Source organism: Pteropus vampyrus, unplaced genomic scaffold (assembly GCF_000151845.1).
Source record: "Pteropus vampyrus isolate Shadow unplaced genomic scaffold, Pvam_2.0 Scaffold321, whole genome shotgun sequence".
Taxonomy (NCBI): Eukaryota; Metazoa; Chordata; class Mammalia; order Chiroptera; family Pteropodidae; genus Pteropus; species Pteropus vampyrus.
Genome location: NW_011889102.1, coordinates 1814498 through 1831704, shown reverse-complemented (window position 1 = coordinate 1831704; position 17207 = coordinate 1814498). Strand labels below are relative to the sequence as shown.

Below are 17207 nucleotides of genomic sequence, written 5' to 3'. Positions count from 1 at the left end.
CCCCTCAAAATGCAAGTCTAATGAAATATGATTTAACAAAATTAAGTACATACAAAAAAAAGTTAAAATTAATTAAATAGAATAATGGCATAAAACAAATACAAAATGAACATTTTCGATAATAAAAGCTTTCCCAGCCTCTCCAAAACCAAATTATCGCCCCATAGTATTTTCAGGCTAATTCTATCAGAAACATTTATAAAAGAGGTATTTCTCTATATTTCAACAAGCCCAAAGCACCAAAAACTTCAAAAAGCCTTGAATTAACTTGCATACCCCAAAAAACCTGCAGTGTCTCTTATTAATGAGTTAAAACATTGAAGTGTTTAATGAGTTTAGTGCAAAGTGTTTAGAACAATGCCTGGCATTTATCAGGGCTCAAAATATTAGTTACTATTGTTTTTACTCACCTACCCATTTCTTCCCCAAATCATGGCAACCTGTTTCTGGAAAGATGTTCTCACAATCCCTTACTCCTTCCCATCCAGACTGTCAAACATCTATTCCCTTTTTTCCTTATATGATCATCGTCCTTTCTGGTCTTTCTTGGCTTACCACAAGCCTTAGTGGGATTAACCACTATTACACTGATTCCCTACATACAAATTATTAGCATTGCATATATAATACTTTATATTTATTTGTCCATCTGCCCTAGTTTACGTGATCTTTGGAATGAAAATTCTGTATTATTCACTTTATATGCTCAATGTCAAGCACAGTTCTGCATAAAGTAAACATACGATAAATGTTTATTGAAGGTTACTGTTAAATGTAACTAATTCACTTGCTTGATGACCTAAATATGATAGACAGGATGTGGTTTTATATGAGCAAAGTCTACCAGAAGATAGCAAATAGATGAGAAAGACACTTGTGGTCTTGGGAGAGCAAACAAGAAAGCCTTTGCCCAAAGTAAATTCTTTATACAAAGTAAAGTTATTGATGTGTTCAATAGAAACAAGGAGTCAGCTAGCTGAATGTTCTCTTGCAGCCACAACCTCCAAATTCCAAGGCATTTTTGTATAATCCATTAGTTCTAAGTAGATTTTCAAAAGTAGAGCTTTCTTACCTGTGTTCCAGTTCTCGAATGGACAGTATCACCCCTGAAGTCGACGGCTTTTGCTGTACAGTAGCCAAAAAGGTGAATTCGCTCTTATTCCGGAACAGCTGAATTAATTTCTCACTCACATGAGGGGCCGCATGGATCTCTCTCTCTGTATCTAGGAGTCAAGAAGGAAGAGCCGAAGAAACAGGAGGGGAGGGAAAGGAGAAGGAAAGAAGAAATAAGATGCACAGTTAAAAATGCATGTCCGAAGGATCCAGGCTGCATTTTTCATTTTCCCCTCTTGTCAATAGTTTTCATTTTCAGATGCCATCCACCACTCCATACAGCTGCATTCATTCAATGCAAAACCCAGAAATGCCATCTCTGCCACCATGCCCACTTGTCACTTTGACAAGTTCACAATTGGCCGGTGATTTTCTGACAGGAATTCTGACAGGATCCTGAGCAATTTGGCCAGCTGCAAAGGGATTAAGTTGCAGTAAATAAGGTGAGAGGTAGTCAAATAAATAGGGTCCTAAATTCAGAGAATCCTAAGTCTAGCAGGATCCAAATGTCACTCCACTCGCTGGCTCCAATGTCACTTTTTCAATGGACTCTGTGTCCTTCTCTCCACAATGCCTCTAGGGAAACCTGTCCTTGCTCTGTGCCCTACAGAGATTTACTAGCACTAATAATGCCAGACAACTCTGCTTTTGCATAAAGAATAAATACAAGGCATGTTTGTGATCCATAAGCGTGCCTGGAATTTCTCTGTAAACATGCAGTGGATGACTTTCCTCATGAAATATTTATTAAAGTTAAGGCCAGTTCAGCAGGCCTAGAGATGTGTGAGTCCAGCTAATCTTGCTCCTGGACAGGAATCTTTCTGCAACATCTGCATAATGAGAGATATCCATCATTTCATACTCAGACTCACCCTTGTCATGATAAACTGGGTATTATCTCCTTATTTTATACTACACTTCCTGGCATCAGAAAGTAGGCACCAAGAGAGCAGAGTTACAGAAAACTATTCGAAGGATGATAAATGAACACCAACAGTGTGTTTGGTGGCCTTCTCTCCTTCCCACGCCTCTGACTGTATAAATACTTGGTTATTTCTCCAGGGCTGCAGAAGGAGCCTTTGAAAAATGTAGAACTTCAAAGGCCACCTTGCCCAAGCAACATCATAAACGTGTGTGTAGACCTTAAAAGAACCTCATCCCAAAGAGTGACTTTTAATGCAAAGAAATTCTTGAGTTCTTAACCTCAAGCCTCAGGCTTTTCATTGGCAAAATGAGGGTGTGGACTTGGTGATTGGTCAATCCTCCCGAGCTTAACCTTTTATCATTCCATGAGTTGCCATTTCAAGTTTGCAGCAGAGAAGAACACCACAGTCTTCCGTCTGCAAAAGTCCACACTACAAATGGCAATGACGCAAGGTTGGTCCTCTACCATGGGGACACTCAACCCAGGCAGAGCACTCTACCAGCATAAACCTACCTGCACAATATCTGCTTTTCTGCCCAAAGAAAGTCATTCACTACTTTACTGCTGGGTGACAGGCTGTCAGCTTTGGTCAAGGGCTGAGATAAGAGGCAGCCACTTAGAGAATGCTTCTACACCTTCTACAAAATCCCAAAGACTTTCCAGGATGATATTCAAAACCTATTAAATGTATGAACAAGGCACTATAGAGATTAGCGAATGTTTATGAACATTATTTTTATCATTTTTATTATTACTTTCTATCATTACTGCTAGACAAACATCCTCATAATAAATTCTACCTAGAATTTAGTGCCAGAAAAAAATATTTAGTTCTCGAGGTTAACTTATATGTTTACCTTTTTTTTCCTTTTGCTATTTTCTTCTTTAGATACCAGTTAGCAATCTACTGATGGGTACTGGCTGCCTAGGGAGCTCAGCAGAGGATTCTGAAGCTTGGGCCCAATTAAAAGAGGGCCATGATCAATCATCAATGCCCACTGGGGAAGAGAGCTATGAGCATCCCATCAGTTATGGGTGTCTTCACCGATCTCTCTATTCTCCCTGGGTGCTATCATCCAGCCCCACGGCCAATGACACCCAAATTTATATCTGCAACCCCAACCTCTTCCTTAAGCAACACTGTATATTCGCTACCCCTCTTAGGATCTCCATATGTCTAATAAGCATTTCAAATTGTACGTGGCCACAACAGAGCTCTAGTTCTCTCCCAACCCTCTATTTTCTCCTAGAGTTCCCAGTCCTAATAAATGGACCCACCCAATTCTCAAGCCAAAAAAAAATAAAATGTATCCTTGATTCTTCCCTTCCCTCCATGCTCCATATCCAATGCAAGAGCAAATCATGAGGGCTCCCAAATCTGGAGTCTGTCCACTTCTTCCCAGCTCTAAAAACTCTTGTCCAAGCTGCCATCATCTCTCCCTAGGACACCTGCAATGGCAATCTAGCTGATCTCCCTGCTTCTATAATGCCTTCTCTTCTTCTCCATTCTCCACGCAGCAGCTGAAATATTCTTTTTAAAGCAAAAGTCAAAAACATTTAGTCTCTCACTTAAAAGCCTCCAATGGCTTCCCACTGCTCTCAGGATAAAATCCAGGCTCTTCAGAATGACCTGCAAAATCGCACGTAAATCGACTCTTGTCTACCTCTCCCGCCTGACTTCATACTCTTCTCGGTTGCTAAAGGAGCACTCCAAGCCCACTCCTGTCTCAGTCTTTGTACCCTCCCCTCTACCCACGGTTGTCTTCCCCCACTGTCCACATGCCTTGCTCCTCCTTTTCCTTCAGCTCTCATTGCAAAGGCAACCCTCCTGGTCACTCTCTCCAAAGCAGGCTCTTTGCAAATGTCTAAACCACGACTCTGGTTATTTTCTCCATATCACTTATTATAATATACGTATTGTGACCCGTGTATTGTTTCTTTCTATCGCTCATCACAATCTATTTCATGTCTCTTACCATATTTCCTTCCTGTCCACACTAGACTATAAGTTCCATGAGGGCAGGCACACTTATTCGCTGCTGTATCCACAGTTCTTAGTGTCCAGTAGAAAACAGGCATCCAATACTTACTGAATTAATTTATTTATTTTCCATTTATTTTTTGTCATTTATGTTGTTACTTCAAGTAACCACAAATATTAGTCAGAAAATAGGAATACCATTTGGAAAACTAGGAGATACATGGGTACTTCCCAAGGGCCAGCAGCTACCAAATTAAAGGAAATGGTGTTCAGTGCCACTTCAGCCCCCCCTCTTTCTAGGACACCCCACCTAATGGTCTCATCCAATCAGACAACACTTCTGTTCCCCCAGCCCTCCTAGAAAACTGAACATTTCTTTTGCCAGCTTTTCTCATTTCTTTATAAATGATAGGCACATTGAAGTAAAGGCCCCATTAGCATTCACCAGAGTGAAATGTAAAAAAAAAAAAAAAGTGTCTATTTTGATACATTGAAACTTTATGTACATTCTCATTTTCAGAAAAGCTCTTTCAAGTAAATTTACCATAATTCAGCCACTAAAAGCGCACAAGGAAGTAATCCCACTTCTTCTTACAGTACAGAGGCAAGAAAACTGAACCAGGTTCCAAGAGACGGAAGACCACTCTGAGTTCAGCAGATATGTACCTGTGCACCCTGGCATAAGACGCTTTGTCTCTCAGCCTCACAGTCCACATGTGAAAATCAAGTGTATTAGAATCCATGATCTCCAAGTTCCTTCCTAGTCTCATCATTCTGTTTGTTAATCACTTTACCCTAATCCTAGCCACATAGCAAAATGGAGTATGGAGGTTATTTTTTCATTTGTAAAACACCCAGATTTTATAATTCCTTCCTCTGATTTTCCAAAACAAAAATGTAAAGTTGTCAATTACTAAAAATAGTGATATGTCACCTACTTTGGAGTAGCCAGCTTTTTCCTAGTTAAAAGAGCAACCAACCAATGAAAACTAATTGAGAGGCTATGGTGATTATGCTTCCATAATCAACCACTATCATGTATGTTTGCTGGATTATTTAAGAATATTCAATGCTGCCAGAGAGAAGAAAAACAAGCGGGATAAAGCTCATAGGATGTGTTAAATATAGATAGCAAGCTAGAAACCTGTGAAATATGTTAAATGTAGATCGAATAAATGGAACATAAGTGTGCTGAACACAGATAAAAAGGATTGAATGAGAGTGTTACTTATAAATAGAAAGGAGTGGGAGGACCAAGTCATAATTTACAAATCATGCCACCTTCAGAATGATAGCTGTCACTCCTAAATCCGACACCCATCTTTGACACGCATTCCATTCCTACAATGGCCCCACATGTATGCTGTCTGAAAAATGCTAAGTAAAACCCACCACCGATCCCCAAATTACTGGTGAACTACAGCAGTGGCCAGGCATTTTTGCCCGAGTCTCTCCAAGAGAGGAAGCACCCTGGCTCCAGGCACTTCCCATCTGCTGAACCCCTTTTTGTATAACCTCAGCTCCAGTCCATGTAACCACAGCATCAGTGACAAAGCTGATGGGGCAGAGATAAAGACTGACTATACAGACACTGCATAAACCAGAAATCCAGTGGGGTCTCCCAACCTCCAACTTGTACCCTATTCTAAGTGTGTTACCCTACTCCATCTCCTTCCCTTGCTTCTTCCTGGATATTTTAAATTGAGTTAATAAGTCATATGATTCAAGCATCTGAACTTGGTCTGCTTGTGAGGCTTTTTGTTTTATGACCTCTGGGAATATACTTGTAGGATACCATCGCATCACAGTAATTTCCCACACAATAACCACTTACGGTGAACATTTTTTAAAAAAAGGAAAAAATAAGGACATTCCAAATAGTCAGAGGTTTTGCACGATCTAGTTAAGAAGTGCTAACTCAGCAGCAAGGGTTAAGTGCTTTCTCTTTCCTAGAATGAACCATTCTACCTAGTCATTTTTAAAGAAACACTAAAAATGCTAATGGTGATTATTAAGCATCAGTAAAAAAAGTGCTGGGTGAAAGGAGACTGGAGAGTAGAGAAGGAGAGAAATTAAATGATGGTATTCACACACTCTACTCCGCCTAATATAGAAGCGACTTCATTTCCCTTTCCCCTGACTTCTAGGATGAGAAAAGGTAGTGATTTTCTTTGCCAAAAACATATATATGTGTTTCCTTTGTGCCAGGCACTGTGCTAGGCACCAGGGAAATGAAAGTAAAAATATAGTTTCTGCCTTCAAGGACAGCTCCATAAGCAAGACAGTTACCTGGAGACAACAAGTAGTATAGGGCAATGCACAAAGGAAGGAGAGGGCCCATGGAGGCTGTCTTTGACCTTAAGGTGAAAAAGATGAATGAGCATTTACCAAGTAGGAGAGAGAGGGAGTAGAGGGCATTCATTGAAAGGTCCCTGGGCAGATGTGAACACCCACATGTTTCCCATTCATTATCCTGGCATTTTTCTTCCTCTGCAAGCATCTCTCTCACTAAAAGTTCAGCAGAAAAGCATCTGCTCAACCTAACATTGAAGGGAACTCTCCACAGATTAGTGAATTGAGGAAGCAAAAACAGCAGCAGCCAGAAACATGACAAAACGAACACACCAGCGCAGCCCGCCTCAGCCCTGACTGATGGAGAATCCAGGCGACATCTTAGTAATTACAGCACATTTACACCAAGAACCTCAACACATGCCAGAATCCTGATATATAGACATGGCACTGCCTTCTAGCCTGAGTCCCACATAAGTTTGTGGTAAGATTGGCCCCAAAAGGTAAAGCAACACTTGTTGATTTTAAATGGCAGTTAGCTTTTCATTTCTGAGTACAGAGGAAATTTGCCAATTCAGAAATGCCAACCATCCATGCATGGGGCAATTTCTGCTGGGTGGCGGGAGGGGGACATGTGTCCCACTGTTAGGTCCTGCAGCCCTTTTTTGAGAACGTCAGTTGTTATTGATCCAAGCAGCTTTCGAAGAAGGAGAAATCACAAGTAGAAAGTAGTGGTGACACCAGGAGACTCCTACTTAATATGCAGGAATGTTTCACTAACAAGTTCACAGTAATATCTCATTAAATTTCCATTAGCTTTAGAAGCCAGAATGATAAAAAGCAAACGTGTCTGGCTTATTATGGTACCGAGTGCAGCATTAACTGCTTGGTGCATATCATCTCACGTACAATAACATTATTTTTCCTATTTACAGACAAGAAAACTAAGGCTTACAGAATTTCAGTGATTTTCTAAAAGACACTGGGCTAGGAAGCCATGGTGCTGAGATATCAACATAGCAGGCTGGTTCCACACACTACACTCTTCACCGTGCTACATCTACTGTTCGCCAACAGGTGTGATCTCGCTGCTCAGTGCAAATCATTACCATACATCCAGTGCCCAACGCATTATACTGACTCGGGAAATAATTATGAACAATCTATTTGTACAACTACTATGAGTTAAATATCAACATCTCCCCCATTTCATAGGTGAAGAAACTGAGGCACAGAGAAGTTATATGGTTCACCCGGTCTCACACAAGTGAATGGAGAGAAAACTGACTCTTGCATTACACTCCATCTCATTAACCTGGCACCACCCCCCACCCCCCCGCTCACTTTTTCATCCTCTTTCTGTTCTCCCATCCCCCTCGCTTCCACATTCCAGCCACACAAGATTCCTTTTCCTTTACTCCTCACCTTCACACATCCCCCCTATGTTCCTCCCCACCTTCGTGCATCCCCCCCACACATTCCCATCTGCAGCGACCTCTCTCTCCTTCCCCTCTTCTTTGACTGCCAGCTTAACTGTGACTCCTTCGGCCCAGCTTTCTCTGACTGATCTAGGCCAGCTCAGGTTCCCTGTATTGACCTTCACTGTATTTTCATAATCAAGGTTCTCCATAATCATTTTATTAATGGCTATCATGCCCATTAGACTGGAAATTCCATGAGGAATAATTTACCAACATGTACGCCATGCTCTGCACACTGCCTGGCACACGGCAGAGCTTCAACAGATGTCTATTATATTAATAAATGTATCTTGACTCTAAAGTCTAGAACACAACACAGTGAAGATTTACCAAAGACACTCAACTATAACCCCAACTTGTTGAGAAAAAGTGCATTAAACTAATGAGCTGCCTCAGGAATAATAAACCCAGGTAAGCATCCCCAATTGCTCCATTAGGAGACTAAACCTAAAAATCCTGTGACACATAATGTTAATCAATTTTTTTGTAATTACCACATGATTCAATCAAAAGATTCCCGTGCCCCCATAATTTTACTTATTAGATAGGCATGATGAGGCATCAGCTCTTCTTATAAACATTTAAAATGCCAGTAAGGATAATGAACACATCCCCTTATCACCAAGAAATTAGCAAGCTGTAACCACTGCTTCTTTGGGCTGCCTCCCCACTCTCTGCAACCCACCAGTGATCAAGTCCCCCCCTTAATCCTCATCCTTTCACCCCCATCTCAGCTGGATCCCTCGGAATAGAGAAAGCATAGATACCAGCTCTATCTGAATCACAGGACAAGTGGACAAAAAAGAAAAGACAAGTGAAAAGATTTAATGAGATTAAGACTGAATTGCATGTGGTACAAACTTCCAATTATAAGTTTTGGGGACGTAAGCATGGTGACTAGAGTTAACAATATTTTATATCTGAAAGTTGCTAAGAGAGTAGATCTTAAAAGTTCTCATCTCAAGAAAAAAGATGTTTATAACTGTATGGTAATCATTTTGCAATATATACAAATATTGAATCATTCTATTGTACACTTGAAACTAATATCATTTATATGTCAATTATATCTCAATCAAAAAAAAAAAAAGACCACATTGGATAGCAAAAAAAGGTAACCAAGAGTAAGGAATGCTTGAGTAAATCAGACTATATATGCCCAATGGAAAATTATGTAAGATATGATATCAAAGTATTAGAGTAACAGAAAATGCCTAGGCAATAATGTCAAACTGGCACACAATTGTATGTACATTATATCTCTGTATAAAAATTTAGTGATGCATAGCAGAGAGATAAGAATGGCCTTCAACTAAAATGTCAGCAATTGGGAGCTAACGCGTGAAATTTTTCTTCCCATGTGTGTGAATTTTCCAAATCTTCTGAGAATCATTGTAGGGAAAAAACAACAAATTGTATGCTAAAATATAAGAGGATACTATGGGAATGGGAAAAACAAGAAGGGCATCCTGCTAAGGAAGTAAATAAGCAACAATCACATTGCCTTTAATGAGGTAATTATGTCTCTAAATCACTGAGGACATCAGACTCTACCTTCGGCCAGCCTCAACCAGGCCTGGGTTCCTGCGGAATACCACGCCCCTCCTTAATGCAGGGGACCAGTGAGCTCCCAGGGTGGCCTGCTGGGGCATTTCAACATGGACCCCCTGCCCATGGAAGCTCAGGCTAAGGGGGTTGAGGTGTGTTTTAGCGATAACTGACAGTCAAGCTTCCTCAGGTAGCATTTTAATCCACACCATCACGAGCCTGAGAACCCCAAGGGTGTCCCCACCACAAAGCGTTTTAAGTTATATGCAGAAAAGTTTGCGGAGTACAGGCATGAACACTGTTCCCAGCAAAGGATGCTCTCTGGGTTCTTATGGAAGACATGAGGGCAGTCTTTGTCCCTGCCCTCTGCGAACTACCCATCCAACCATTCATTCATTTGCTCTTTCATGATTTATCTTTAAAATCTCTATTGAGCTCTCCTCTGTACCAGGCACTATGAACACAAATGGACTAAGATACTTCTTCTGTCCACAATGGGGCTAAGAATCTAATACTAAATACACAAACAGAAATGGGAAGTGCTCAGTTGTTCAGTTCACAGACATAAGTGGGCATGCTCAAAGGACACCGCAGGGCTGGAATAACTCGGAACAGGACAGGAGAGCACCTCCTTTGAAAGGTGATCTTCCCACTAAGCAGCAGTGTAAGATAGTGGATTGGTTCACATTCCAGATTCACCACTTATCAGATGTGTGACCTTGGACAAATGAATTTCTCTGTGCTACAGCTTCCTCATCTGTAAAATGGAAATAAAATTGCATTTATCTCACAGGGACAGTATGAAGATTAAATCAACAAGTATATGTTAATCTCTTAAAACAATGCATGACACATAGGAAGCACATGACAAATGTTTGCTTATTTAGAACAAAGCGACGGCAGGCCCTGGGTCCTGGAGGATGGGTGAATATCAAGCTGTGCCAGCGACCACCATGTCACAGCTGCTTATGGCTGTGACCCAGGAGAAGGGCAATGGGTGGGTGAACAGAAGTTGCCAGCCATAGCTGTAGGCACAGCTAGTGATCAGTTCTAACTCTCCTCTTAAAATTAAAAATTGAGCAGGGGCCTTGGGACTCACAGCCACTTCAATCTAGCCAGCTAGCCAAAAACCAAACATCTTCGAAATTTTGCTGTGTGCTAGATGTCAAGCTAAGGGCTTTAAATATAACTACCTAATTTAGTCCTCACAGCAGCCAGCAGCCTAGTGATATATAAAATTGCTATCACCATTTTATAGATGAGGTACGAAAAGTTAAGAAGCTCCCTGCTAAGTGTTACAGCTGGAATTCAAACTCAGATCTGTCTAGCTCCAACCAAGATGCAGCACTGCCTCTCAGCCCCATCCATCCATCTCAGCCCAACCAGCATTTGAATGAATACTGGCTCCACCATGTAAACTGAGACCTTGGGTAATTTAGCTTCCTTCCTTAATCCACGAGTTGCCTCATCTGTAACACAGTAGTAATATTATCCATCTTGTAGGGTTTAGTAAAGAAGTAATAGGAAAAATATGTGGAACATGCCAAGTACCCAGCTTGTGTTCAATAAGTTTTTCCACTCTCTCAACCTCTCCTTAGGACATTTCTGAGAAGGTCTGCAAAGGCGGCTCAGGAATCTACACGCTAAAGTCTTAGCTTTAACATTTGCCAACATGTTCACGCACATGACATTTCATATTCATATTAACCCATTGGTTAGGTATTAATAGCCTCGCTTTAAAGGTAAAGAATCTCTGGCTTATAGAAGATAAGCGACTTGCCCATGATCCCACCACTGGCAAGTAGAAGAGATATGTCTTCAGACTGAAATTTTGCAGCTCTTTTTATATATTTCTGCATGGCTTCCCTAATCCCCAGACAAGAGAATCATTAAACTTGTCCACTCCAATGCCAGGTCCCTCCTACCGAAGAGGTACCCCTCCTCTGGGACCTTTAACTCCTCCATATATTGAAGTACAATCTCTAGCCTTAAAAAGTTTGGAGTGGTGGGCTGACCTAATTAGTTTCCTTTTGTGCATTCCTAATTCTCAGGCATAAAAGAGACATTTCAAATGTTGTATTGGCCTTGACCTTGTCACATCTACTCGAATTCAGTAGTAAACAGTAGGGCATCATGTTAACTGCCAAGCTCTCATAATGAATAATTTATGATTATTCATTATAAATCATTTTTACATGTTGCCTCAAATGCTGTTTTTCAAGAATAAAAATCTTCCTGCATTGAAATGCACAGTGGTTTTAATATGCAAACCTCCTACAGAGATGATGTCTCATTTTAATTATTGTTTCGGTTTAATAGGTTTTCATTAAATTAGAGGATGGAGTAATTACTAGGGTGAACAGCTAATGTTTCAAAGGTAAGCTCCCATGGTTCATGGGCAAAAAGACAGTTGTGGCACAGAAAAGCAGAAGGTGACACTCTTCTGGATAAGCTGGTATTCAGCCTGATATTAAACAGCGTTGGCTATTTATTTTCCCAGCTTCCAAATAGAGTTGGCATCCTCTCACGGTGCTATGCAAACAGCTCTAAGCGTGTGTTTAATTTGGGGTCTCTTAATCACATAACTTTTCTATCGGGAATCCAAGCTCCCCTGTCATCAGACAAGAAAATGCTCTTAAAAGTCCACAACCTGCAAAGCTAGATGTCAAACTACAGGAAAATACTCCTGATGAAATTGTCTTCTTTCTCACACACAAGTAATTTAGTTGGTTTAGTGGATTAATGTCTGACTTTCCACCCCTGGGAAATTGGTTCAACTTCAACACAGGCTGCAATGACCAAAATCATATTAATTAGCCAACTGTCAGAGGCTCAATGAGAAATGACTTTCATGGCCTCAGCAATATTTTAACCCAGAAACTGCACAAATTTGGCACTTGGGGACCAAGAGGGCAGCATTACCTCAGACAGAAGTGAAGGAATGAATGCAAAGTAGGGAATGAGGAGAGAGTGGGGGGTAAAATCTGCTGTATTGGAGTCCCAGCGGTCAGAGGTAAGGGGCATGACTCGATACTAGGAGGGGCTGGGGGCCCTGCATTGCAGAAGTCCATGCCTGGGGAGCCAGAGGGGCCTTGGCAAGCTTCATATGGGCAATTTCTTTCCAGCTAAAGGAAGGACAGCTAGAGGGGATCCTTCCAGAAATAACTAGCCTATTAGTTTAGGGCAAGTCTGGTCACTATGTATGCCAGGAGAGTAATGTGGGAACCTCTCACTACACTATGGCAAGGAGGAAAATAATCTTCACAACGTTCCACAACAGAAAGAATTCATAAAGCAGCATTAGTCCCAGGTAAACCAGCAGAAATTAAGTGGTGAATAAGATACCCTCACCACTCACCACCACCCCAATCCCAGTCTGATACAAATCACCTGTCAGGGCCCATAATTGCTGGCTGGGGCCACTGGAGGATGTTTTCTCTTTTGTTACAAGTATCCTGGATATTTCTAACAGGACTAATAATTTGGAACTCCTGAATGAAATGCTTTTTCGGCTCCTTTATTTCCACTGTCCTAAAAAAGCACATCAGTTCTTTGATCACGTGCATTAATCTAATTACACGCCTTGTTAGCTAATTAGTTCCAGAGTCACTGCTGGGGAGGTCTCCCTCGCTATTCATCGGTGTTGGCCACAGTGTATCTGTGCTTTCAGGCTTCTGGGAAAACTGAAATTATTGACTTTTCAATTCTGTACTGAGGGTCAGTAAAGCCTTCTGGACTCCTGAAACTCCAGGCTTCACACAGAAACTCCAAGAAATGGGTACACCTATCCAAGGGGGGTGCTATGGACATGGTTTCTTGCAAACTTGATATGCTTCTTTGAAAAACTGAACTTCTCTCTAGAGATTTTATCCTGATTCCATTAAACATTAACATCACCCTTAAAATGAGTATTGGAAATGCTGCTTGCTCTTGAACTCAAAGCCAATTGCTATCTGGCTACTGGATCCCTCTCTACCAATTGCTCTGTACCACCGTCCCAAACATCTGCAACCAAGGGCAAAAGTTACAATCTCCAATGACAGAAGCTTTTTTTAAAGAAATGAAAATGTCGATTTGGGGGAAAACTGACATTTGATCACTGATGCAAATAACTTGGTTCTTGCATGTCCTAGGGTAACAACACTGAGTCAATTTTCAGTAAATTAAATAGTGTATTAGATAGCGTCTTGATAATAATTCATCTCAAAAGGTGCCTAGTAGGTTCTCAAGGAGTCTTTTCTATTTGGGATGATCTGACTTAGCCAGCACATAAATATTCTTTTGGGATCCCTGAACTGCCTCCACCAGGAGTGATTATTAGTTCAGCCTGTGCTAAGCCCTCTCAGGCCACAGGTGAGCTGAGAGCGGGGCACAGGTGAGGAGCTCCATGGGCATGTAATTTTAACTTTTCTCCCACCTAGAGTTCCAGCCACCTTCTCCACACCTATCCAAATCCTGCCTGTCTCTCATGGCCCAGCCCAATTCCTCTAATTCCATGAAGCTTCTAGAGCCCCCAGGGAAGGGTGTTTTTCCCTCTCCACTTCAAAATTGAATCATTCACCCATTCAAATACATATTTGTGAAGCACGTTCTCTGTGGCAGGCACCGTACCATGATGAATAAGACAGACTCATTCTGGAGAGAGGTATCCAGCCAGTATTTAGTACCACTTATTCTGACACATCCTACATTCTGCATCTTGTCCAATCCAATGGCCAGTTCTCTATCCTTAGCCTAACTGACCTCTGGCAACCTCCCAAACAGTCGTCCTCTCTCCTTTTTAAGACACTATCTTTTTAACACTGCTTTCTTCCAGTTTTCCTCTTACTTCTGAGACCACTTTGAGGCTCCTTCCTGCATTCCTCCGCCTGCTCATTGTCAGGGTGCCTCTGAGAACATCTATTCAACGGCAAGCCCGGAGCTCCACCTGCTTCACCACTCTGACCTCCAATCCTTTGGACTACGATAATGCAGCAGCTGCCATATCAACTTCTACTTGTCTTTCCTCCTCTCCTCCCTTCTCTTCTCCCCAGTCCCCTCCTCTCCTCTGACTCTCTCTCTTCTCCCACCACCCTCCATGTATCAGAGAATCAAGGAGACCGTTTTCAAACTTAAAGCACATATCAATCACCTCAGCCCCTTATTTTAAACCCTCGAATACCTGCCTATATTAGTTCCCTGATGCTGCTACAACAAATTACTGCAAATTTAGTGGCTTAAAACAACACAAATTAATTTACAGTTCTGGAGGTCAGAAGTCTGAAAAGGGTTTCACTAGACCGTAACCAAGGCATGCACAGGACCACGCCCCTGTGGAGGCTTTAGAAGAGAAGCATTTCCTTGCCTTTTCCAACTTTCCTTGGTTCATATCTCCTTCCTACAGTTCCAAAGGCAGCAGCATAACATCTTGCAGCCTCCCTCTGCTTTCACCTTCTCTGAGCTTCCTGGTTCCGCTTGATAAAGGCATTTGTGATTACATTGGGCCCACCTGAATAATCCAAGATAATCTCCTCACCTGAAGATGCTTAATTTAATCATACCTACAAAGTTGCTTTTATCATGTAAAGCGATATAGTCACAGGTTCTGGAGATTAAGACAGGGCTACCTTTAGGGGGAGGGGGTCATTATTCAATCAGCCACACTGCATAATTGTGCATGATGCACAATTTAAATAAAACCCTACCTCCATACTTCAGCCCAAAAGACTCCGCATGACTTGGCGCTGCAGCTGGAGCTGAAATAAAGATCAAGCTTTTACTTTGGCCCTGGCCATGCTCTCCGGCCTCCTCTGATACCTCCACCCACACTGGCCATCCTTGAGCCTCTTAAACTTATTCGGTCCTAAGGGTCTCTGTACCAGTTATTCCAGGAATGTTCGATCTGGAGCAAAACCACCTGGATTCAACTCTCAGCTTTGCCACTTACTGGACCTAAAACATTGGCCAACTGATTTTACCTCCCTGTACCTCTGTTTTCCTTCCTGTAAAATCGTGCTCATAAAACCCATTTCTCTTGTAGGATTAGTATGGATTATTATAAGGATTAAATGAGTTAATGAATATAAAGGATTTAGAACAGTGCCTAGCACATGAAAAGTGTTCATCATTAATAACGTAAGTGATCATTAATAATATTATGATCATTTGCATGGCTGACTCCTTCTGCATTCAGGCATCAGCTCAAATAGCACTTTTGCAGGGAAGCCTTCCCCAATTATCCTATCCCTCTCTATCATATTGCTATTTTATTTCCTTCACAGTATATATTACTATCTAAAGTTTCTGATTTGTTACAACTATAATTATTTATTTACTGTGATTGCCCATCTCTGCTAGAACATGGGCTTCATGAAGACAGAGATTTTGTCTTTTCTCTGCTACATCTCCGACACCCAGAACAATGCCTGTCACAAGATTGTACAATAAATATTTGTTGAATGAATGAATGACTATGACATAATAGACTGCTGGTTCTCTCCTCCTTGCACCCAGACCCAGGGCAGGACGTAGTCAAATTCTTATACAATTAGGACCCAGCACAGCGGCTGGCACACATCAGCAGAGCAGACTCTGACTTAATACTTGGCTGATTGATCAATACATAAGTCAGCTTTAGGAGCATCTTTAAAGATAAGAACTCAAAAAAAAGTAAAAAGAAATGATTTTCCCCCAGCCCGTCATTCAGATTGAGAGAGCAGGGATTCCAAAGTCACAGATTAAAAAAACGAGCGAATGGAAGCAGGAGTCCTGGGAGCCGCTCTCTCTGTCCTTACCACACACACTGAGGCACACACCACTAGTTTCTATTATGGTGAGATCTTCTGTTTAAATGAAACTTCAAAAAAGAATGTTGTGGCTAGCTTATGCATGAACCATGTATCTAAAAGCCAACTGCCAGGGAAAGTCCCAAACACCAACCACCCCGTGCCTCTCCTTCCCAATGAAGCCTGCAGCTCATAAATGTCTGGCCGGTGGGGGCCTTCTTCATTACGGCTCGTCACCCCCAGAGACTCGGAGAAAAAAACAGTCCGGGTGAAGCCAGACTCAGGATTTATTCAATTCTCAGACGTGACAAGCAGCCACAGCTGAGAATTGGGTCCTGCTTGGCATCCTGGCTCCAGGTCAATAGTGGCCAACTGACCATTCTGAGACCAGGTACCGCATCAGCATGTTGGTTTAGCCCCCAGGGCTATACATACCCTCCCGACCAACACACCACATTTCATTACGTCCAAGGTGCCACAAATGATCAGATACACCATTAGTTTACGCACCCTAAAAAAGAAAACTAAAAGGTGTCATAACTTTAGGACACTACTGATTGCAAGAGCATTTATTATATAATTATGAAAATGTGAATAAGTGTGTGTGTCTCAAAGTCAATGGAATACAGTATAAAAATTGGGAGACCTCATATAAAAATCTAGATCTCCAGTAAAAAATTAGATGACCTGTCAACACAGAGCCCACATCCCCACAGGCAACAATGCAGTGAATTCTAGCATTGAGAAAACGTGGCACACTGCACAATGTCACCAGCTGGTGGCATTCCCTTGCCGGTTCACACCACTCAGCCCTTACTTGGCTGACCCTCTTTGCGTCTGGATTGTGGCCCCGCCCCAACACATCTTTAGTTTGTGCTAATACTGAGCACCCTCTACACACCCAGGCCCCACACAAACCCCCTCTATCCCCTGCCCTCTCGAGTCCTTCCCAGCTTACCCAGGTGCTTCTCAGCAGATGCTGGGGCCCTGGTAACAACGGCTATCACTGAGGTTCGGATCCTCTCAGCCCTTGGTATGACCAGAAAGAGCGCTTTTAGCAAAAAAAAAAAACAATGTAATGTAGAAATACAGCCATCTTCCTT

General features: G+C 41.8%; 1 protein-coding gene across 1 annotated transcript in view; it reads right to left on the bottom strand.

Moving 5' to 3' along the window:
* Window positions 1-17207, bottom strand: part of LOC105303931 (protein kinase C-binding protein NELL1) — a 174062-nt gene that overhangs the window by 110080 nt on the left and 46775 nt on the right. The window contains exon 2 of the mRNA XM_023521884.1: window positions 1073-1223. Coding sequence (XP_023377652.1) covers window positions 1073-1223 — 151 coding nt within the window. The remainder of the gene's footprint in view (window positions 1-1072; window positions 1224-17207) is intronic.